This window comes from Leptodactylus fuscus, chromosome 6 (assembly GCF_031893055.1).
Source record: "Leptodactylus fuscus isolate aLepFus1 chromosome 6, aLepFus1.hap2, whole genome shotgun sequence".
In the NCBI taxonomy this organism is placed as follows: Eukaryota; Metazoa; Chordata; class Amphibia; order Anura; family Leptodactylidae; genus Leptodactylus; species Leptodactylus fuscus.
The window spans coordinates 56,416,309-56,441,171 of record NC_134270.1 but is presented as its reverse complement, the minus strand read 5'-3'; the positions used below and the strand labels follow the sequence as shown (position 1 = coordinate 56,441,171).

General features: G+C 40.5%; 1 protein-coding gene across 3 annotated transcripts in view; it reads left to right on the top strand.

Annotated features, from left to right (window-relative positions):
- KIF1B (kinesin family member 1B) overlaps window positions 1–24,863 on the top strand; it is a 110,699-nt gene that overhangs the window by 31,500 nt on the left and 54,336 nt on the right. Inside the window, exons 3-14 of one of the 3 annotated variants that reach the window (XM_075280019.1) lie at window positions 10,553–10,629; window positions 11,196–11,375; window positions 13,845–13,910; window positions 16,735–16,913; window positions 17,450–17,561; window positions 17,705–17,782; window positions 19,021–19,086; window positions 21,442–21,459; window positions 21,651–21,726; window positions 21,864–21,942; window positions 22,896–23,038; window positions 23,831–23,866. In XM_075280019.1, the coding sequence (XP_075136120.1) occupies window positions 10,553–10,629; window positions 11,196–11,375; window positions 13,845–13,910; window positions 16,735–16,913; window positions 17,450–17,561; window positions 17,705–17,782; window positions 19,021–19,086; window positions 21,442–21,459; window positions 21,651–21,726; window positions 21,864–21,942; window positions 22,896–23,038; window positions 23,831–23,866 (1,110 nt within the window). The remainder of the gene's footprint in view (window positions 1–10,552; window positions 10,630–11,195; window positions 11,376–13,844; window positions 13,911–16,734; window positions 16,914–17,449; window positions 17,562–17,704; window positions 17,783–19,020; window positions 19,087–21,441; window positions 21,460–21,650; window positions 21,727–21,863; window positions 21,943–22,895; window positions 23,039–23,830; window positions 23,867–24,863) is intronic. The other 2 variants (XM_075280016.1, XM_075280018.1) reach the window with 2 other exon arrangements.

Genomic DNA, 24,863 nt, shown 5'->3' with positions numbered 1-24,863 from the left:
ACACTTCAATGACTGCGCAGTCGTCTCTGCCATTGGGCCTCATGCAGAGGCGACTGCACATGCCGGCGGCCGTTTTTTTTGTGGCCGCTTACGCGAGCATGCGCAGTATGCTCTGTACTCCGCTGAAATACAAGGGCGTACTGCGCATGCTCGCGTAAGCGGCCACAAAAAAATGGCTGCTGGCACGTGCAATCAGCTCTGCATGAGGCCCGATGGCAGAGCTGACTGCGCAGTCATCGAAGTGTGACCCCAGCCGGAAGAAGATGAGTGAAGAGGCCGTTGCTGAAGAAGATGGAGACGTCGCTGGAGAGAGTTCTCTCGCAGCCTTGGGGACGCCCCCAGTGCTGTTTGAGTGCTGAAGCCTGCCCCCAGTGCTGCGAGAGAACTGATTTGCATACTGACAAAAAACCAGGATTTTAACCGAAAGGCGGGGCGGAGTGACTTCTAAAGGTAGGAGAAGAATAGCCTTTCTTAAGGCTATTCTGACGTGTTAACGAGGAAAAAAAAGTGTTTTAATGGTAGAATCCCTTTAAGGGTTAAGCAGGTGATGTCGGAGCGCTCAGGAGTTAGGATTGGGCTCCTTCACTGGTAAAATGTCCACAGAAAGATGATTGGGGTGATGAATCTCTCCTCCTATTGCTCAATTTACAGGGCTCTCTTTGTGGTGACAGATTTCTAGGCAAGGATGTTTCCTTCCTGTTTTTTCCCCCCAAATACATTCATTTTCTAAGCAGCACTGTTTGCTTTCTCATACGATGCGTCATTTATTTCCGCTGGTTATTACAGTCCGGCTGCAATGTATTGTGGGTAAAGTATAATTATATAAACTTCAAGATCATCTCCCTGGAACATGGCATTAGCAGACCTGTCTGCATTTTCTTAATAGGATCCCAAATTAGATTTCTTTCCTTCTAGGAAAACTATACCCCAGTGGTGATGACGCTATTCAGACCCAGTCACACAGCGCTCCCATATGAAGAAGATGAGTGCTGTTATATACACTCTTTGTAAACCATCCAGTTGTGTTGTGGATCACTCTCTAGTCAGGTCCAGAGCTGCATTTGGTATTTTGTAGATTGCAGCTTTCAGTGTGTCACATAAACTCTCCATCCATAACATCAGATGATCTGAATCTGTGCTCCATGATTGACTCTTCCAGGTGGCATTTGTGAGAACTGTCAGACATTCACATTGAAGTAGGCTGTTTAGAGTCTGTCATGTTCTATTGTTCCTGGAGATGAATGCTGCTTCATTTTTCTAACATGCATGGGCTAAAGAGCTGAGCACATATTAATCTGAGTGTTGGGACTGATACCTGTATGCTGAGCTGTGAATGAGAGGGATCATTACATGGGCGAGGTCATCCTCCGCTGATGCTCTGCATCTAGTCACTTTGTTCTCCGCACTTGGGTACTCACACACAATCTACTTCCGATAAATGCTTCAGAGCCTGGTTTCCTTATGAGACATTTCCACCCACTCATTGCTACAGTTTTACCCTAACTGAAAGGTATGGAAATCACTCAGATCACCACTCGTGGATACTGAAGTCTTCTGAAGCCTACGAATGCAGCTTGGCACTGAACAGGTTAAGAGGCAGGCTGCATATAATCCAATCATTGTGGCGTTGAGAGTTTCCGCAGCCTCTCACCGCAGCTGAGCGTTTAATTATAACCGAGGTGACAGATTTCACGAAACTTTTATTCCTTTGTTTGCAAACAAGAGTTTTTAATTACAGTTCCGCTTAAGAAGGGATCTTCTGCGGCCGACACTGGCGCTTGAAACATCTTTCCACATCCCCGTTTTTCACCATGGCACTGCACCAAGGCATCTAAACATAGCAGTGCTAGGAAGCAAATCCAGATAAGCACATCCTCTGTAATAGAATACTGATGGTGCATCGCCTGTTGTATGGAGGAAGAGGATACAGATTTTAAGCAATAATTCAATCTAGAATATGCATTGCTTATATGATAGAGCTGTCACTAACTTCCATATGCACGTTAACTCCCGGAGCATACATCAGACATATCCATTGTCCATTTCGCTCCTGTCAGACTGGCAAACACCAGTGTACTTATTTCTGCTGTATGGAATAGCAAAGTCTGCTGCAATTTTTTCCATCCAGAAGTATACAGGAAAAATACAGTCTGCATCAGACATTAGGGCCCTTGGGAGACCCCTTGGATTCAGCTAGACTTGGCTGAATTTTGAGCAGCATGACCCAATTGCTACACTATCTGCATCCCCCAGAATGCAGAAAAAATGGAATACAGTTGTGGAGTAGAGATCTGTCATCTCCCTGCTCCATAATTCACCCTGCTGTCTGTGTCTTGTTATGGGCAGGCATGATAAGACAATCCTATAATGCTGTCTGTGGGCCACTATAGAGACTTTATACTGTGTGGGAGCACAAAGGGAGCATTATACTGTTTGGGCACATTAATGGCATTATACTGTGGGGAGTAACTAAAGGGGCTTCATCCTTATATTACACAAAAAGGTTATTATTAATAATATGTTAGGGCGGAACTGGACTGGGTAGCAGTGGGCGGTGGTCAAGCAGGTACAGGTATTTCAGTTTTCATGAAAAATTGAAAATTGTATGTGGTATGAGTTATTCTGCTGCTAATATCCCCATTATAGCTGCAGTACATTTTGCATTTGTCTTTGAGGCTGTGGCTGTGTATAATTACTACGGAGCAGCCAACTCATTTCCCTTATCCATTACTGATACTGTTCTATATCAGTATTCTACTGATACTACCAGGAGTAACTCTACAATAGCAAACAAATAGTTGAGAAAAGCCCAAGTGACCATATTATAGGAGATCCAGGAAGACTGGACTGGAAGTACAGGGTAAATACACACCAGCATGGTGCCCCTTAAAACACAGCAATAAATTTTTTTATGAGTATATTCAGGAATGCTGCTTGGGGTCTGTGGATAAAATGTCATCTGAAATCACATAAGCAGCCAGAAATAGATACAAGTACATAGAAAACTTTTTTTTCTTAAATTGTAAATTGTGAGGATTGTGGAATATTTAGTCCTTTGCACAGAGCAATAGTTTGCAGATGTGTGTGGAGCCTAGGAGGAGAATCAGTACCTCCCATGTGCATATACTATATGAAAAGTACCTCCCACCCTCCACTCACTGTGTTCCAGTCTTTGTTATCTAATGTATTTATGGACGACCCTTGGCTAGCAGCAGGGAGTGAACTGCAAATTAGCCATAAGGCCTATTGCAGACGGCCATGGGTGAGTTCAATGTGTTATCCAGGTTTTTCCAGACTAGCATACTGACTCATTCATTTCTATCGGCCCACGCACATGAACAGAAGCATGGCCAGTGTACAGGGATGACATCTGTTCAATCACACCCAATGGCCAGCCCACAGCTGTCTGCAAGGGGCCTGAAGGAGACACCTAATGGCAGTAACTCTAGAGAAGTTTTTCAGGCAGAAAACAGCCACAATTAAAATAAAATGCTCTATAAAATGACGTTCTCTTTAAAGCTAGTGACCATTTAAAGGGGTTGGCCAGGACATTTTTTTTAATAAGTATATGATCAGTGGGAGTCTGACAACTGTCCAATGCACGGACCAGCTGTTTGGGGTATGTTCGGTCAATGCATAATACACATCTTGAAGAAGTTGGGTCCATGACCTGTATAGTAGCTTGGTTCTGTTACTGCAGGCTACTATACAGGGACCAGAGACAACTGATTTGGCTCTGTGTCATGTATTGGCCACTTATAAGATGTTTACAGTCTAGCCTAAGGATAGACCATAAATAAGGAATTCCTGGCCAACCCCTTTAACACAAATAATTCCATGTTGCACTCAATGCTCCAAAAAAAAAAAAAAAAATTGTCCCTCTTTGTGTGTTTAGAAAGTAAACAGTGGCAGAGGAGTTTTACCTGCAATATTAGGCCCTGAGATCAGCTGTTTTAGGAGGAGGGAGGGGACGCACAATCTGTAATTGACAGGCGTACAGGCAACCCCTTAATGTGCAGATTTGGAAGGTTCCAGAAATCATAAAAGCTGTTTGATTAGTGGATAAGAGGGCTTGTCCTGTATGGAGGGTTTTTCGTATAGGTAGAGCTTGTCCTGTAAGGGTGACTAGTCGTGAATGCACCTTGTTAGACAGTATATGGCCTGTGCAGACAATGCAAGATGTAATTATCTGGTGCAGTCTGTCATTATGGCATGGAGTCCTTGATACTGTGAATGAGTCAGAATGGAAATAGTGAGGCGCCGTATTTAGGAGGAATTGTACACCTCTCCTCTCTTTTGGAAACAGAATGTTCACTGTGAGTCACCATTATCCCTAATCCTTTCAAACCCAGCCTCTGCAGCTGCTTCCATGTCCCCCGGGGAGGGGCGTTATCGCCTGGCAACTAAGTGCCAGGGTAATGTTCCTCTATGCAGGGTTCTATTTATACCCCCCCCCCCCCCACCTCCGTCCACCATGTTCCTCTGTACAGTGGAGTGTCCTGCTGAGCTAGGCCTGCCTGGTTACCTTTTTTTTCAAAATTGATATCCTCTATTGTCAGAATCCGTTCTACCCTATCCTAGAGTGTTACAACTTCACAGTGGTACTTTCATGTACTACTCTACACCTATGACCTCTTGTGTCCCCCTATTTCCTCATAGAGCAGGGCCCTCACTCCTATTGTTTGATATCTTAATTTCTTTATCACATTGTAATGTCTCATATTGTCTGTTCATGTGTCCTCTGATTTGTAAAGTGCTGTGGAATATGTTGGCAACATATAAAGAGATATATATATATATATATATATATATATAGATTACTTTTATTAACTACTATGATTGACTAATGATTAACTGCTGTGCTCATTTATTTTTGCCACAAGAGATGTAAAACTGAAAGCCTTCCCTATAACTGTCCTATAGGAAGCATTCCGGCTTTTACTGTCCTTACAAAATGTCTTAAATAGGTAGATTGCTTTGATAGTTCATACGTAATAGAAGAGTGCCTTGTTATTAAAGGAGCTGTGCAGTCAAAGGCTTTTTGCCACAGCGGTTGTAGCACTAGCAGTAGCGGATGCGTCTTTATGTACAGCCCCTGATCACGCGCTGCCACCCTGCTTGGACCCACAACAATCATCTGCAATCTGTGCAAAAACCTGGCATGAAGTGTTATAGTTCCCTGCAGCTTCCTAAATTGTAATTTTATAATCAATATAATCAATGCATGTGCAATACTGTTGCACCATTCTGTCTTTTGCAGCTTGTTTATGCTGCACTATATAGCAAACTGCTGAATGCTATTCAAAGTGAAGTCCGCCATAAACCTTGTCTAACAGATCTGCTCCTTCAGCCCCTTTCTGACCCTCTTCGGATCATTTATGACTAGATTAAAGATGAACTTTGAGTTGGTCGTAGAAGGGCTGGAGATGCCACCAGACGATCTTGTGACGGATTCCACTGTGAATAGTATTCTGCAACTTAATATGTAATGTAACAAGCTGCAGAAGCCAAACCATCCAAAATATCAATATAAACCTATTAGAAAATGAGTAGTGGCATGCGCTTTACTCAACTATGCATGTTGGGTTCAGTCTGCGGATCCTTCACATTTAGTCATGTGTCACCATCATCTCTTGTAGACCTAACTCAGATACTGTTGTCGTTTTAAGTTGTAGGGTTGGCAAGCCCCCTTAGGCTTCAATATGTGGTAGGGATTGCTATTTCTGGACCCCTTATAGTTAACCCCAAACCATGAATAATGACATTGCTTCCCATGACCATACCATCCTTTAGTCAGGCTTATGATAGAGATTTTTTTGCCTCTATCCCTGAACCGTGAGGAGTTAATTTGTGTAATTTGTGACTTTATGCTTTGTATATTATTTCCTGGTCTGTCAGGTTAGAAGATATAAGCAAAGGAGTGAATTATCTGAAGTTTATAGGCAGGCAGTGAAATGGCATTGATCATCTCTTCCCCTGTGTCTGCTGTAGTCTGCACAGATCCCTGGCAGCGTTTGCTCGCAGGAGTCAGCATTATCAGGCTATGATTGTAAATGGCAGTCAGGAGTCAGTCATCCGGCTGCAGTTTTAATGGCAAAGTATTTTTGTTGCTGCAATTTTTAGGTCATGATCAGATAATGGGTTTTTCTGTCATAAATATCTGCAGCAGAAATCCGTTTTGCTGATTCACGTACAGTGGACCTCTAGTTTTTTTTTCCCCAAGTGGAATCCACTTTGACAAGCGACATTCTACTTATTGACACAGATTTTAAAAAGAAATAAAATTGTGGCCACAGGATTATGGATTACCATTCTACAGTGTTGGTCACCATCACTGTTATTTTTTTCTTTTTTTTTTTTTTTTTGCTATTGTGTCAGGTGGTGTTTGGTGAACATTTTTGTAATAATATAATTAACCTATCTAACTTCTTCTTAGTAGAAAACAGACTGTAAAGTTCCAACTAGCAATTCTCTAAGCATTGCCAAAGAGAGTCTGTCCCATACACCTGTACTCAATGCGGTATGTAAAGATGTGCCATTTGCAAAGGGGGATGGTCACTTAAAATGGCATATAATGGTGCATTCACACATTGTAACGCGGCGCTGATTCTGGCACGATAAGTCGCGTAAGAGTCAGCACTGCAAAACAGAATCCCATTGACTTCAAGGGGTTCCGTTTAACACTCGTAACACATTGAAATCAATGGGAGGCTTTTTCACCTGTTGATTTCAATGTGTTACGCACGTTAAACTGAACCCATTAAAATCAATGGGATTCTGTTTTGCAGCGCTGATTCTTACGCGAGTTATCGTGGCAGAATCAGCGCCGCGTTACTCCGTGTGAATGCCCCCTAATGCTTTCATGCGATAACCATAAAGAATTTTCTAGCTTGTATAAAAACGAGATACCGCCAATTTGAAGTGACCATTCCCCTTTTGACAAATACTAGAGCTCTACATACTGGCATTACAAGTGTGTATGGGGATCAGAGGTCAGAGGGAACACCTTGGACAAGCCGTTTGGTGCTATCAGGTCTTTATTCCAGCAGAAGGACTGGACTAATCCCAAGAAGATCACTGAAGCTGCAAACCATCAGAATAGAAGCATCACAAGAATTGGAGAATAATTGGGCCATAATTTTGAAGAATATTATTTTATTTAAAGAAATTTCATAGGAATGCGTTTTGAGTTACAAAGACCCCTTCTTCAAACCAAAAGAGCGTAGACGAGGGAATCTGCATACCCCAAAACATGTTCTTATGAAGTTTGTTTAAATAAAATAAGATTATCCTCCAAAATCATCATCCACCAATTCCTGTGTGGATTCTATTCTGATGGTTTTGCACCTTTAAAAGTATTCTTGGTCCTGTCCTTCAGTTGTTAAGCTACCTGGACCTATGGGCAATGTATCACACCTGGTGGAAACCATCCACATTGGGCATCAGTTGATACTTTTTTGCCTTATATATTCCTTGCACAGGTGAGGACCCATTCACATGGTGGCTGGATAACTGATCTATACTTCTGTAACGTTATTACCCTGTGAGCGTTCTATTTTTTTTTCATATTTGCCCTGCCTATTCCGTCTCTAGTCTGGTACGCCACATCTTGGAGTCATAACAGCGATCCTACTATGCACACTTAGCCTCTTCTCACAAGTGTAGCAACACAAAACAATTAAAGGAAAGAGAAAAAGTCACCTGAGTCACCTCCTCAAAGCAAAAGGATGAAATAGGAAGTGACAAGTAAGAAATGTCACCTGTGGCCACTTTACCCGTCCTGTAAATCCTCCCGTCTGGGTTACTTGCAGAGGAAACCAAAGCTGCTGGACAAGCCTGAGCATTCTCCATCAAACTGTTATGGAAACTTTTATACAAAAAAGAGGAGATGAACTGTCTCTCAGGTCGATTAAAACAAACAATAGTTTACTTAGAAGTGAGGTTACAACAAAACGAGAAATCATTTTAAGACTAAACTAAACAAAGAGACCTCACTACGCAGTCCTCTGATAGGGCAGAGAAGTCTGGCAAATGTCCCAAAAACAGGGCTTCTTCAGCTAGAGTTCTGGCAACCAGCCAGCAGAATGTCCTCTTACAATTAACGTCACTTCCATAGGTGAATTAGCATAATTATACATGAGACATATAGTTAAATCTAAAGAACATTATGTGGCCTGAACATCAGGCTCCAAAGCAGAACTTGGCTAATTATTTTGACTAATTTATCCAAAACAAGGTTTCTGGACTCATTAGGTTCCGCGTAATTGGATCATAGGCAAACAATTTTGGTCACATGAAAATGTCAGCATGGGATTACAATGTATTGGCAATTAATAAGAAGTAAAGATTATAATGATTATTCTTTTTATCAACTCTCAATTCTTGGGTTGTTAAGGAGGATTTTAGAGCTTTTCTATTAACAGTTAGGTAATTTATTTAAGGCTACTATACAAATGTTCACTAAACAATGACACAATAGCAAATAAATAAATAAATAAAATGGGATTTTCACTTCCACTTGGATTTTGACGCAAAATACACTGTCTACCAATAAGTATGTGGACACCCATGCAAATTAAGATATCTGCAGTTGTGATGTACGTCACATCTTGGTCCCAGTGGATGGTAAACTCAATGTCGACGCCTATTGCACTATTTTAGATAACAGTGTGCTTCCCACATTATGGCGGTTCTATGGGTCAGACCAATGTTACTTCCAGGATGACAACACCAGCTGTCATGTAGCGAGGTCTACCATGGCTTAGTACAGTGACAATCAGGTTAACTGACTGGACTAACCTGCCCAGAGCCCAGACTTGAACCCTATCAAGCACCTCTGGGAGGAGTTGGATCACCAAACTAAGGGGTGCAGCAGCCGACCAAAATCGGTGAAAGAACTTACCTGTCTTCTCTAAGTCAAATGGCATAAAATACCACTAGCCGTCATGCAAGGACTTGTGGAAAGTATGCCCTGGAGGGTTGAGGCTGTAATTGCCAATCGTGGAGGCTCCACCAACCATTGAATATGAATAAATGTTGTTTTTCTATTCTACCACAGATGTCCAAATAGTTATTGGTAGACGGTGTATGTACTAAAGTACAGTGGACATTTTCACCATGTGCCTTTTAAGCTTTAATGGTATTACAGTAGAGATTCATTTATATCAGGATTGCAGTTGTGGAAAGGTTATGTCCATCACTGGCTGTGATCTTTCGATGTATCTCATTCCTGTAAGACTAATATCTGAAGAATAACATGAAAAATATCCCTTTTCAGTGATTGACAGCCTCGCCTCCATGACTGTGTATACAGAGATAGCTGTCAGTCACTGGTAGGACTGCCGTCTTGACATCTCAACATACAAAGAACAGAGATTTCAGTGGAAAGATGTCAAGTTGTACTGACTCTTATCACACCAAAGGATATATCTATTTCGCTCCTGCGCTATAGCAAGCTGCCTGCAGATTAAGCAGCACTTTTCATGCAGCAGGATCCCTTTAAGAAATATTATGCAACTGCTGTGTAAATTAAACTGTAGAATGCCTTTTAGAGACTGTTTGCTTCCATGCTGCTTTTGCCTATAGAAAAAGTTGACCTAATCATTTCTTTTTTACCTTCAATACCTTCCTTCCATGTTCTTTCAGCCTGAAAGGGCAGAGTCTGAAATAGTGCTTACAGTTTGGCAAGTACGGCTATTTCTGGTGGAGCTGAGACTTCCAGGGAATCACAAGGACACTACATCTGCTAGGAAGCTTAGCACATACCAGGTGGCGGTTTGATCCCTGCAACCGTCTGTCTGTTCCTTCTAGACTTTGTCTTACCTGCCCTTGTTCTATCTTCTTGCTGTGGCACAGACAATGATTGGCCATCTTTTGTAAGGAAAACATTAAGAGAATAAACCTTGTTCATATTGCTATTAAAAATGGTGACTGAATAAAAGAATTTAGTTAGGAACAAAAACTGGTTTGATTTTGGGTTTACCTTTTTGCATTGACTCCCTTGATCAGATTACTGTAAGAACTTTCCACCAGTTAAGATATATCCAATAAAGAGTAACTCATACCTGCGGATGCCATGTAGCCCCATTGGCAGTGATGTCCTTCAATGACGGTGCTGTGGTGCTGAGACTTGGTTTTTTGTATGGCAGTGGTTCTGGATCATTAGTTGCGGATGTCTTGCTCTGGGTTCCTGGGTGGTAGCATTACTGTAGTTTGAGGTCCTCGATGTTGGTGGGATTGTGGGTGTTCGTGGTGCTAAAGTGGTCATTGTTTCCTTATTCTGAGTACCTGGGTGATGTTGTCACCATGATCCTAGGTCCCTAGATGAAGATGTTGGGGTGGTTCTGGTTGGTGGTGGTGCTATGATTTGGGATCCATGGTCGTTGTTTTTGCCTTCTTCTTGGCCTCTAGGTATTGGTCATGCCATGATCCTGGATATCCCTATGTTTCATTGTTTTTTGACCCATCCCAAGGTTTTAAACAGCTCAGAGTGATCATATCCTGTTATAATGTCCTCTCTTCTATAATAACACATGTCATTCTCTATTCTTAGGTATTCTCAATCCAAAGAACCCTAAGGAACCAGCTAAAAGTTTCAGCTTTGACTACTCCTACTGGTCCCACACCTCGGTAAGTGGTTGCGCTGCCTGTAGTTCAGTGAAACAAAATCCAATATCATTGAAGCCCCAGGATGTCTCCTTAGAAAGGATTGAGAACATAGGTGGTAGCAGAGGGAGAGTCCTGTGCCGACCTGAATGTATCACCATGCTAAGAAACTGGGAGGCTTTAGTCACCCTTAGAAGGAAAAGCAGAGAAAAAGGAAATGAGGGAAGAGGAATAAAGAAGGATAAAGGGAGTAGGAGTGGGTTTGGGTTAGGACTTAGATTTCCTGTGATATATGCAGCAGCCAATATCTATATGAAAGGTAAGGCTTTATCGGTTAGAGATGGAGTTATGTGGTAACCCATATGGACCAAATCTTCAGAGATTTTTTTTATACCTGTCTGACAAGGATGGGCCTGTAGTTCAGCCTTTACAGACAAAGTCCATACATACTGGCAAAGAGTCACACAGAATGTTGTTCCATATATTGACTAATGTAAGGCATTTTCTGTTAGTGTGCTTGCTTTGTAAAGTCTGGTCACCCATGTCCAAAGATATGCCCACTGATAATGTCACTTTCTCTCTTTCCACAGCCTGATGACCCCTGCTTTGCATCCCAGAGCCGTGTGTACAATGACATTGGAAAGGAGATGCTGGAACATGCCTTTGAGGGCTACAATGTTTGTATATTTGCCTATGGGCAGACAGGTGCTGGCAAGTCCTATACGATGATGGGTAAACAGGAGGAGACACAAGCGGGCATTATCCCTCAGGTACATAGATTTCTTTTTGGTCACTGTAGCCATTCTCAGCAGGGTTTATAAATCTTCCCTTACTTAATGTGGACAAACAGGCTGTCGCAAAGCTAGGCCTGCTTATAAAGCATGATATGGAACCAAAAAGTAATTGGGACATAGCGACTCAATGGAAATGTTGCCTTCAAACCCATGTCCAAAATATTGCAGAGCATCTATACAAACACCTGTTAAACCATACTGTATATAGATCATTTTATTTTATCTACTTCATTTCAGGGTACTATAGAGCTACAGTTAGGTATTTTGTCACCCATGGCAAAGATTCACAACTAGAACTAAACTAGAGCTAAAGTTAAAATGTAACATAACATACATAATATGATACACTATTACAAATATGATACACTTATGTACATACTGCCGAATTTCCCAAAATGATGTATTTATGTATGTATAGTTACCGGTACAGCCAGCTACCTTCAGGACACCACAGACCTATTAAATAAACTAGCCACTATAGGTCCCCTTCCAGATGGAACCATCCTGGCCACCATGGATGTAGAATCCCTGTACTCCAACATCCCACACCAGGATGGTGTAAACGCCTGCCAGTTTTTCATGGAAAAGCGAGGTATGAGCGCTGAATCAGTGGTGAAACTGACGAAATTCATCCTCACCCACAATTACTTTTCTTTTGGTGACTGTATCTATCTACAGCAGACTGGCACCGCAATGGGGAGCAAAATGGCGCCACAGTACGCTAATCTCTTCATGGCCAAGCTGGAGAGCGACTTCCTCTCCACCTGCACCACCAGGCCTCTGGCCTACTACCGATTCATTGACGATATCCTAATCATTTGGACTGGGTCTGAACAACAGCTGAAAACCTTCCATGAACTATTCAACCAATTCCATCCCACCATCAACCTGACGCTCAATCACTCCTTCTCGGAAATAAACTTCCTAGACACAGTCATCAAGATACAGGACAACAAAATTGAGACATCACTGTATCGGAAGCCGATTGACCGACCAACCTACCTAGGATGGGACAGCGTTCATCCGAAACACATAAAGAACTCTATTGTGTACAGCCAGGCCATCAGATACCATCGCATATGCTCTAACCCTGCAGATAGAGAAGAACACCTCGGAGTCCTCAGAGACACATTCTTGAGGCAGGGTTACCATCCAAGAACGATTGATAACCAAATCACCAGAGCCACCAGGATACCAAGATCGGAGTTATTAAGATACAATACCAAACAGGAGAACAACCGAGTGCCCCTGGTTGTCACTTATAACCCCCACCTGGAGGCGCTGAGAGGTATCACACGCAAATTACATCCACTACTACAAAAAGACAACCGTCTAACATCCATATTTCCGGACCCCCCTCTCCTGTGCTATAGACAGCCACCAAACCTCAGGAATATGATGGTCAGTAGCTCACTATCATCCCCAACCAACGCAGGAACATTTCCATGTGGGAATAAGAGGTGCAAAACCTGCCCCCACATACTGACCACTGACAGGATAGAGATACCAAACTCGAACAAGGAATATAACATTCCAGGTACCTTCACCTGCAGCACATCCAATGTAGTGTATTTAATTATGTGTACCAAATGCTCCACTGATAATCTGTATGTTGGAGAGACCGGCCAGCAACTTAGACTGCGCATGAACTCACATCGCCATACCATTAAAGAACAAAGATCTGACCTTCCCGTATCAAAACTTTTTTGCAGGGGGGACCACAACATCACCAATGACATGAAAATTCTGATTTTGAGAGGGAATTTCAGATCTAAGAGAGAAAGACGCATACATGAATATAAATTCATGACATTGTTTCAGACACTAGAGTGTGGGATTAATGCATCACAGGGGTTCATGTCTTTTTACAGTAGCGTGTGATCTGACAAGGACCTGTAAGTGTTTATATTGTCTCCACCAATTACCACATTGTCTCGACCTAATGTCTCCTCCAATTGCTTACATTGTCTCACCAACTACTAACAACCCCCCCCCTCCTCCTGAAATCTAACACCCTTTGTGCCTGCTCTGTGTATATATATATATATATATATATATATATATATATATGCATCCTTCAAAAATGTTTTTAAATTTGCTTTGACAAAGGAGCCTTGCGCTTCGAAACGTTAGCCATTTGTCATCATTATGAGTTAGCCATTAAAAAGGTATCAACTACTGAAGATCACCAAGTTTTCGTGTTTTTTTTTATATTAGTTACCGGTAGGGATATAATAATGCAAAATGACCACATATGCACTACCACCTCTTTTAACTATGGTCTGGATGTCCCCATTCAATATTAAGGTAGGCTTACAAGCAGTTGACCCTCACCAGTGGAAAATGTATGGAATGTCACAGATTAACGCATGGATATTGACACCCTGCTGTTGTCATCTTTCTCACCCAACTTTCCTACATCCTTCTTGTTTGCTCTTTCCCCAGCTATGTGAGGAACTATTTGAAAAAATCAACTGTAATAACAATGATGAAGTCTCCTTCTCCGTAGAGGTGAGTAGTCACGTGATATTACATCTGACATAGTATTTCTATTCATGGTGTACCTATTATTTTTCTATTATCCTTATGACCATTCTAGAACATTAATGAAACCGCTGTGTTATCTACAAGCCATGTCACAGTAAACCTGGTTTACCAATGGCAACCAGTCAGATTGTATCTTATTTTTTTTTGTTGTGATGCAAGCTATGGAATGAAAGCTAATATGTTATTGGACACTATTATAGCAAATGTGTTGCCAAAATGTAATAATCTAAGATGAGTATTTTCCTCCTCTGCAGTAAATTGCCATTTAGTTTGTCTTGACAACCCAGGGTGTATGTAATAATCATCCCTGCTCTTTGTGATCCCCGACTCTATTGTTGTTCTGTCGGGAGAAGCTTATGTGATTATATAAGATTACAAGCGCTGGATATTTGTGATTGCGGTTTCAGAGCGCCAACAGGTTACAGTTTTTTGGCATAAGCAGATTTTGTCATTGCAGTGTGTGGGAATTGCTGCTTGCACGGGGTCCTGGTAATTGTAGGTTCCTATAACTAGGTCACTTCTTTCATCTACGTCAGCCGTGTTACTTTAGCTTGGATTAAAAAAAGAGAAAAAAAATCAACGTCAACTGTGAGTCACGGCAGGGCAATGATTTTAAGTGGAACCCTGCATCCAGCAAAAAGGCGATGTGTAATAGCTGATGTGGAGTCGTGAGGCATGTCTGACTATTAGTTAATGCAATCTCTTTGATCTACTTAGTCAACTCATTGTTGAATGATTCATTGACATCATGTAGATATGTTTTCTTATATGTCTATACTTCACACTCAAGAGTTTTGCAACTATTATTAGATATAAGGCTCTCATTGAAAATGTGGGTTCATTTTGGTTACTGCCATTATTGCTTCTTTTTCTGGTAGTATTGATGGATTGTGACTGTTACGGCATCCAATTTTAGTTGCACCTCCACCTGTGAACATCATTTCTCCCCTCCTCTTACTACATTCACAAAAGCCATAGAATGAAATATTATTTCGGTTGTCTGCAGTCACAACTAGAGGGCGCCCAATGCATACCAATTTATACAACTCCCATAATACATTTCTGGTCAATAATCTCCTGAATTCCATCTAGTTATTAGATTGGATCTTTCTTTCTTTTGGCATTGCATTACAGTTCGCTCTGTCAGCACCACAAACCATATATTATTTATAGGAATTGATTCCCTTTAAAATCCATACCCAAGGCACCATTCAGAATACGTTGTTTTTTTAAACATCTGTTTAGCCCATCCATTTCACAGAGGCAAATGGGTGCCCATCCATTAATGTTACTTTTCCCAGATTCACATTGTAATTCCATCCTTCCCAAGTAAGAAAAGAGACTGGAGGTGATGTCAGACTAGGCTCGCCATATATATAGTCTGAGGGTATGGTACATCATGCACTGCTATATAATACAATGGTAGCATTTAAGTGACATAGAATAATGCCTAAACCTGCGCTCAGATTTCCATGGGCTGAAGACAGCCATTTTAGTCCAGTGTGGCCAGTATAATATTTCAGCTTCTTTGCAAATTGATAGACACATCCAATGTGCGTGCAGTAGGTACATTGTAACAAGGGGTCAGACCAGAGCATTCTAGGAAACTGTTGTTATGGAGATTATAATGGATTCCATTATATTCATTGTGTATAAGTATTGAACCATCTGTACTGCAGCGTGCTACACATTTATATGCACAGACATAAACTTCGCTCACCATTCTCCTACATCCAGGGCTGCTTATTATATGAAGCAATTGAAGAGCCTAACTCCTAGTGAATTATTCATTGCTTCCTTCTAAAAGTTTAATGCATACATTACTAATGTGTGCTTATGAGCCAAATTGCTTCTACCTATTCAGATGATAACAAATATTTTTTTTTTAATTCTACAATCATGAGATTTTAATCTGCGGAGCCCACCAGGACTGTAATGAGAGTACACTGTGACTGCTATTATATGCTTAGAAAGGATTTTTTTTAATTATAAAGCCTATTCTTTTTACATTGCTCCAGGGCATCTACACTATAAACTGAAAAAAACATTGCAACAATCCTTGTATTTACTCATCATCCACTCCCTTCGCCCCCTCTCCTTCCTAATATGTGGGCAGAATGAAGAGTGTAACACATAAGTGCAGGATCAGACTACAGACTAGGTTTGTTAGTAGTCTGTAACCTTGGAGATATATGTGTTTATATAGGAGCTGTAAGCACGAAACAGTGACTTATTTATTTTTTTTTTCAAGATTATTTACAAAATTGATTCTTTTTTTAAAATTATTCTAGATTTATTAGAGCAATGAGAAAAGTGTACATACCTGTTAAAGGGAGTCTATCCCTGGAACTCAGCATATCAACCCAGCCCTGCAGATAGCTAGGTTCATCTCACCTGAATTCAGTAGCGTTTTCCCCTGGTGAATTGGTGGCTTTGTTGTGAGATATCGTCATTTTTCTCAATCTGCAGATTAGTTTTTTGGAGCAGTGAGGTCATTGCTGCTTGCCTCTTTGGAGCAACGGCAATGCTTTTGTTACTCCAAATGTCTTGGCCGCGGAGGCATCGATTCCCAAGGGGAAAACACGCTATGGTTCAGATGACCTTAACCTATCTACGGGACATTTCAGATAAAGAACAGACAGAACCTGCTATTTATGATGCCGCTGAGCATTTTAGATCATTGTAGTATTAGTCCTGCAGTATTTTGGTTTTTAAATAATAATAAGAATCTTATCAATAATTCACTTTTTTTTTCTCTCTGTTTCATCCATTATTATATCCCATACAGGTTAGTTATATGGAAATTTACTGTGAGCGCGTCCGTGACCTGTTAAACCCTAAAAACAAAGGTAACCTGCGAGTGAGGGAGCACCCGCTACTCGGACCCTATGTAGAAGACTTGTCTAAGTTAGCCGTCACCTCATATACGGATATTGCTGACCTGATGGATGCAGGAAATAAGGCCAGGTGAGTGCTCTCCGTATATCTACTTTTAGCGTTAATCTGGCTGGCCACTGATAATAACCAGGGCTTTGGGAAGCCAGACACATGGTAATCCTCTGGGCACCGAGCCGGGTTCACTACTACTTCATGAGACAAGGACTTTTCACATTAACTGATAGATTGATATAATTTAATGTGAGTGATATCCCATTAATGTGGCCAGTGGCAAAGCCTCAAAGCAGCAACAGACAGAGTCTTATTTTCATGCATTGGAAGAATATGCAGATGTGTTTCCCAAGATGTAAATAGGGAAACCGTGCCTCTGCATGCTGCCCTCTTTGGGAAGCTCCCTTATACATCATGCCTGACTTTCCAACAAGCCTTTGCTGCAATGACTCCACACACCTACAAGGTGGTCTCTCCTAAGGAGTGACAATATCCCCATTTCATGCATTGGTGAAACTGGCTGAAAGCTCACGTGTGCCATGACTGGATACATGTGGCTACTTAGTGAATGTTTACTGTTGTATAAAAATCATATCTGTCATTTTCTTTTTTAGAACTGTGGCCGCCACAAACATGAATGAGACCAGCAGTCGCTCCCATGCAGTCTTCACTATAGTCTTCACCCAAAGGAGGCTCGATGTGGAGACTAATCTCTCTACAGAGAAGGTGAGCACTGTCTTATAGGCTTACTAAACTGTATGTTATGGGACATATATGGATACTTCAGGGAATCTTGCTACATTAGAGGTCTATCTGCACAGCTGTCTTTTGTGTATTGGTATCAATAATCCTGCTTCTTTCTTCTACAGGTCAGTAAAATAAGCCTGGTAGATCTGGCTGGGAGTGAAAGAGCGGATTCCACAGGAGCAAAGGGGACCCGACTAAAAGTGAGTTTTAATCCTTGTTAACATCTGCATCACACAGTCCCATGGACCGCGAATCTTCACTAACATCTCCGCAAAATTAACCATTAATGTTATTCTATTTGAGATCCTGATAGATATAGTCTAGATCCAATTTGTTGTTCTATTTACTAACCAATTAAAATAATTCACATCATAGAACTTTTTAAACTTTTGTATATAAGAAGAAAGATATTTGTGGATTATTTATAGCATGCTTGAAGTATGGACGTGCTAGTAATGTATCAAAGACTACACTTCCCACCTTTGCTTGCCTTGCCATAGGAACGTTGTTTTAATCCAAATAACCATCTATATCCCTGTGGATGTTTGTACACATAGCTGTTACTTTTCTGTTCAGTAAGGTTCCATGCACACAAATGTGTTTTTCACAACAACCATACTGACCCATTACAATTTAATGGGCTCATACGCACTCCCATGTATTATCATGGGGCTGTGCCAAAACACAGTACAAGTCCTATACTTGTCCATTTTTTACCCAGACTTTCTGAAAGCTATTATAATGGGTCTATGGAGCTACAGGCAGCACACGGGTATTCTGCATGTGCCGTTCAACCACAGACCCGGCACATGCAAATGGTCGTGCTAATGTAGCCTGAGAATGTAGGTATTGATGTGGAGGATGAGTTGGCTCTAAAAAGCTTTAAGCAAATAAGTTTTTCCATTGACATGGAGAAATCTCATCTGTAGCATTTCTCTGTAATGTGGGACTTTGATGAGAGCGAGGACAGAACATTGATTTTTGCTGTTGGTAGAACAGAAGCTTTGAGCAGTCACCCAGCCGGTGTTTCTTTAAGAATATTAATGTACTGTCTGTGAAATAAACTGAATCCAGCTGTACAATGAGAGATTCTGGGAAGTGTATGCTGTGTATTAATGTCCACTTTGCCTGCAGGGTCACAAGTGGTAAACATGTGGAAGGGGTACAATGCAGTTGTATGGGTGTGCTCCTTGTCAGGCTGTATTTGTCATTCTCCGACCACATGACATGTTACTAGTGAGAGTGACATGCTTCCTTTTCCCATAGATTTTAATACAGTGTAAAGGCAAAGACAAAAAAATATATATATTTTGTCCTATTTTGTGCCCCGTAAGTGCTGATACAGCTTGTGGAATTATGGAATCTTGGTGATGTTTATAACATCTGGAGCCTTAAAAACTACCGAGAAATAACCTTGTGATGTTTTATATCTTTACAGGAAGGTGCTAATATCAACAAATCTCTGACCACACTGGGGAAAGTCATCTCCGCTCTTGCAGAGGTGGTAAGTGTTCTCGTAGTGTGTAGATTGTGGGTTCTGAGGAATAAGAAGTGATATGAAGTGATGCACTAGTAGCGATTTACATGGAATGATATAACAATCATTTGAGATCGTTGCCCACATCCACCTGAAGACCAAGGAGTTTGGAACATACTTCGCTGTTGAGTTCCTTCAAAAACTGTGTGCTCGTGTACCTAGAAGAACTGATGCTGTTTTTGAAGGCAATGGGTAGTCACACCATTTATTGATTCGATTTAGATTTCTCTTTTGTTCATTCATTTTGCATTTTGTTAACTGGCAAAATGAAATTAACACTTCTATTTTTTATTTTTTTTTAATTCTTAATTTGCAGTATTTTTTTTTCCAAACCTGCCTAGAGCTATTTGCACAGTACACAATACTCTTTGTCAACTACACGGAAATAGGGGATGTGCTGCCAACAGTTATGTAAACTGTATAAGGGGAGTGAGACAATGTATTTTCACGCAAGTGATTGTTTGTACTAAAACATCCTCATAATTGAAATATGGAAATAAAATCCAGCAACATTATGCTGAGTCGATTGACGCATTTATAGGTGCTATATCTAGCGTCTAAATTTACCCTGAATTCCCTTTCAAGAGAACAATGTGGCTCCTAGTAAATCCTATTATCTCTCCATATATATTTTAGTATATATCTATATTTTAATGTGAGGATTGTTGCTCAACTCCGCTGTCTTCAAGACAGAGGCAGATCACACCCAACTCAGGTGCCTCTTTTGGGTACTGAAAGCCGCACATTATTCCAGGATAATCGGATCTGGTATGCAGACATGCACAGACAACGCCAAGTAGTTTATAGTCTAGGAAAATATTGTTGCTCTTGCAGCAGATTTTTTTTTAGTATTGAAGTAGAGATGCTCTAGTTGCAGGCAGGAGTTCTCTAGCGCAGTAGCAGGCACAAACCAAATAGGAATTTCCCTAGCACATCTTCTGTACATCAGCAGGCAGTGGCTCTGCCCCATGATCTATTATTTGTCTCCAGACTTTTAGAGCAACCACTGAGAATTTAGTTTTCCTATTATAGCTTCCGACCGTCTTGCTGATTGTATATAACAGTTTGCAGGTACTTTGATAGAAGGGTACATTTCACTAAAAGTCATTGTGACTTTGTAGGCTGCATTGTCTTGAACCTAAGGTCTGATCCTACCTTCTTGGTATAGGATAACTTATTGGGAAACACGCTGCCAGTGGATGACACTACTATAAGGCAAAACTTTAAAGTGTATTAATTGTGTAAATAAAATATCAAATATATCTAGCAAGCAACATGTTTAGGACGGCAATAAGAATCTTTGTAGAATAAGTTATCAGAGAAAAATGCTTTCTTTTCCACTTATTAGGCTACTTGCTCCATCTCATTCAGCTAAAAGGACTTTCACTGTAAAAAAAATCTCTGCTCTATCAGGATTGTAGGTCTGATGACTTATGTCTATAGAAGTATATGGAGAGGGGAGGGGGAAGAGTGAGCAGGAGATAACAGAAATAAAACAGGCTTAGACTGATGCTTGAGCTGAATAGAAGCTTTCCATTACTACCAAAGTACTTTACTCATGTCAGTACTTGCCTATTTATTCTGCATTGTCCTGGTTGTAAGTGAGAGAGAGAAAGTCAGTTATAGAGCAGACTCTTCTGTACTTGCTGTGTACAGCATATTGCAGTTGGTCCCCATCTACCTGCTCAGAGAAGACTGCAAACTACAGAATCCGCGTGCAGACAGGGAAACTGCTAACTAATGCAAAGTATAAGTCATGTAATAATTAGACATAGTGTTACTCATCATGTATATACCCATATATACACCCAGCAGCTTATCCTAAAACGTTACATGAAGAAACAGGTTTGCTTTTTTTTTTTTTTTTTTTTTTTTTTTTTAAGTTAGTGTACTTATTATTATAGGTGATCTTATCTCTGCACACTTTATTGTAGTTTCCTTGAAATTCTAAGCTATGGAGGCCACTCTGTCTTTTTGCTTAAGTTTTCCTTTGTTGTAAGGGTTAGAAATCCACACTGAGTTACATACAGTTTTGGGGGGGGGGGGATTTATTTAATTTAAACTGGTAAAGAAGTTGACTGTTTGGGCCTAGGTGGGCTGGGGAGAGGATACCATGGCCCAACAGAGTTACTATAACTCACACCAGAAAATGGGTGTGAATAATACCTGAAATACTACCTGACTGTCGTACATTTCAGTTATGGCTCATATAAACTCACAACGCACTGGTCTTTATAAATTCCCCATAATGACTGGTAAGATGTATTTGGATCTGGCCTCTTACGATGTCTTTGCTCTCTTTTGTTCATGCCGTCATTTCAGGACAACTGTCCCAGCAAGGTAGGTGCAGCTCCTCACTATCCACAGTGTTTCTGGTGTGGTGCGGGACATTATTTACTCTTTACCAAATTCACCATTTCTTCCATGTAAAAAAAGATTGTTCTATATTATCTGTGTGATACTGAAATGTTTCCATAAAACATTCTCCTTCATTGGAGGTTTAACTTTAATATCATGTTTGCAAATTTTAGAGCAAAAAGAAGAAAAAGACAGACTTCATTCCCTACAGAGATTCTGTCCTGACCTGGCTGCTGCGTGAGAATTTAGGTATGAAATTATGGACATGAATTGCTGCTCTAGAGGCAATATTATTGAAGAGTTTTTATAGGATGAGTGCTGATACAATATGGCGGACTTAATACATGTGTCTAGGGATCTGTATTAATGATTTACTTCTCTCTTAGGTGGAAACTCTCGCACTGCTATGGTCGCAGCTCTGAGTCCAGCAGATATAAATTATGATGAAACATTGAGCACATTAAGGTGAGAGAAGGAATGAATGTTCTATATTATAGGGTTTGTCTCTGGATTGGCTCCATCTATGAGCTTCTATAAGCATGTTTTACATAGTCGAATACTAATTTGAGCGACCAGCATGTAATGATACATTTCCACTGCAGGGAAATATAATAGCATGACACAGCTTTTATTTCCTTTTTTTGCTGTCAGTCCCTTGAACTGCTGATTCATATTTGACATTCTTGTTGCTAGGAGTGAACTGTCTAACAACCACAGTCTGTTCAGTGGGTTGTCAAACAGCTTATTCCTAGAAACTAGTTCATCATTAGCTAAAGGGAGTCTGTCAGCAGAACCCAGCATATCAAGCCAACCCTCATATAGATAGCCTATGGCCACCATGTTTTCCCTTTGTGAATTAATGTCTCGGGTTGCTGAGGTCTTGCTGTTTGTCGGTATACAAATGAGCTCTTTGGAGCAATGAAGGTGTAGCCACTTACCTCCAGCAAAAGCAATGCTCTTGTTGCTCCAAATAGGTCATTTGCATAGTAACGAAAGAGGGAGTATCTGGGTAACAGAGGCACCAATTCACAAGGGAAAGTTCCATTTGATTCAGGTGACCCTAACTCTGCAGGGCTGTGTTGATAAGTTATCTGCTTGTTTATCCAAGGTATTGCAAATTTTAATATATATATATATATATATATATATATATATATATATATATATATATATATATATAATAAAAATGATGTAGATTTGCACCACAATTCACTGATAACATTTATTTAAAATGAGTGCTTTTGTTATGAAAAATAATTTTTGGAGATGATCCGTCATTGATACAACAACAGTTTATCCATTACTAGTATATTAATAGCAATGCATATTTATACGAAACACAGCATAGGACTACAAAGCCCAGTTTTATGTGAATAATCGCATTAAGATCTATCTACATGTTGTCGTTTTTATTACAGATATGCAGATCGAGCTAAACAGATCAAATGTAATGCTATTATTAATGAAGATCCCAATGCTAAATTGGTGCGTGAACTTAAAGATGAAGTGTCCCGTCTGAAAGAACTTCTGCGAGCCCAGGGATTGGGTGATATCATTGACAGTAAGTAGCATGTAGAGATGCACTAACATTTATGTAAGAGTCTCCTCTTTATAGTCAGTTGATCTGATGAGCATTGTGAAATTTTCGTGATTGAATTTCCTGAAGGGAAGGCGTCATTCATGTATAAATGTATTTTTGTTAGAGAGTGAAAATTACATTTATAGATGTTACCACTGGCTGAAAAAAGTATGATGGTGATAAGTGCTCTTATTATTTGCCCTTTTCTGTGTAGTTTCATAGTGCTCATCTTATGACTGCTTTGTTAATATAATGCATATGATCAATACAAGCTTAGTCTGCAAGGTTAGAAGTGAGTAAACACAGAGAATACTCTGTCCTCTCTGGAATATACTGTAAAAGGTTTTCCATAATTTAATATGTCTATCTTGCTGATATCTATCAGTACGTAATTGGTGGGGATCAAACTGTCAAGACCCTACGGATTAGTCGAACAAGGAATCATAGTGCTTGCTGCAGTACAAGGCAAAGTGCTGCTCACAGCCGTGCGGCTTTGTCTGGTACTACAGTATAGACACAGCTCAGCCCCATTTGGATAGGGCTCAGCTGTAGCACCAGACACAACCATATAGATGGTGCTGTGTCAGCAATTCCAGTGAATTGGCCGCATTGTGCTGCCCGGAGGATGTTTCAGGGGTAAGATCTAATCTAAGGACAGGACATCAGTGTTAAATTCTGGAAAAATCTTGTTAACAAACCCCCTCTACACTTCTTGGAGTGTTCCTGAATACTAAAAATTCCTTCCATCTTGTCTTTCCTCCTGCTTTCCATTAGTTGATTCTATTGAAGACAATTTCCCCGGAGTGAAATGTGTGTACAGTATATCAGTAATCTTTATTCTCATCAGCCTTGCTTTTCAGTCAAGCAGCTTGAAGCTGAATCTTGCATGCCAGCACAGACCGCAGTGAAATCCCAGACAGAATTGTGGAGCTTAGAAAAAGTTACACCAAAATATGCAATATGCTTATAAAGTGATAACAGGCTGGATCATAGATATATGGCAGCAACCCAGAAGTTACTCTTGTAATCCTTTGTGGTATTTAAGTGGTCAGTTAAGCAGATGCTAAGTGAAAATAAGACATATATAAGAGATATAGGAAGTATTTCTTAAGGCTTGGTTACAAGTTAGAATTGCATTATTGGAAGAAGGAAATCTTTTGCATGCTGTGTATTCAATAGAAGGTTACGTCCACTGATGAGCACCATTTTACCGCTTTTATATATGGTCATTCTATATGGAAAAAGTATAGTCACATTACATTTCTTATTTGTTCCTAGTCTGAATTAGGCATCATGCACACAGCCTTGTGTTATTTCAGTGTACAATCCTGTTTTTTTCCTGGATAGCACCCTGAGCGATTAATTTCAATCCACAATACTGTGTTTTCCACGGATCTGTGTTCTGGGGCTACGAGTCCGTGCCACAAAGCTGAGAGCATTCCCGATTTTGCCCAGTGTTTTTAGTACAGACTAGCCCATAGAAGCCTATGTGAAACAGAAAACAACAGACCGTGTGACATCCGTATTTGCTAGATAGTTATCTACCTACAACGTTTGTTTGTTTGCGGATGTGCAAATACGGATGACAGTGGTGCAATACTGAACATTTTTGTGGTCTTGCATCATTTATACTGATTACACATTGATAACACACGGGCCAAAAAAAAAAAAACAGAACACTGAGCCATGTTTTGTGGACCGCAAATTAGACACAGCAATGTGCATGATGCCTAAAATCTTTTATTATACTCCAGATCTGCACTGACCATTCTGCTGGTGGAGTCACTATGTAAATATTTAGTTTATT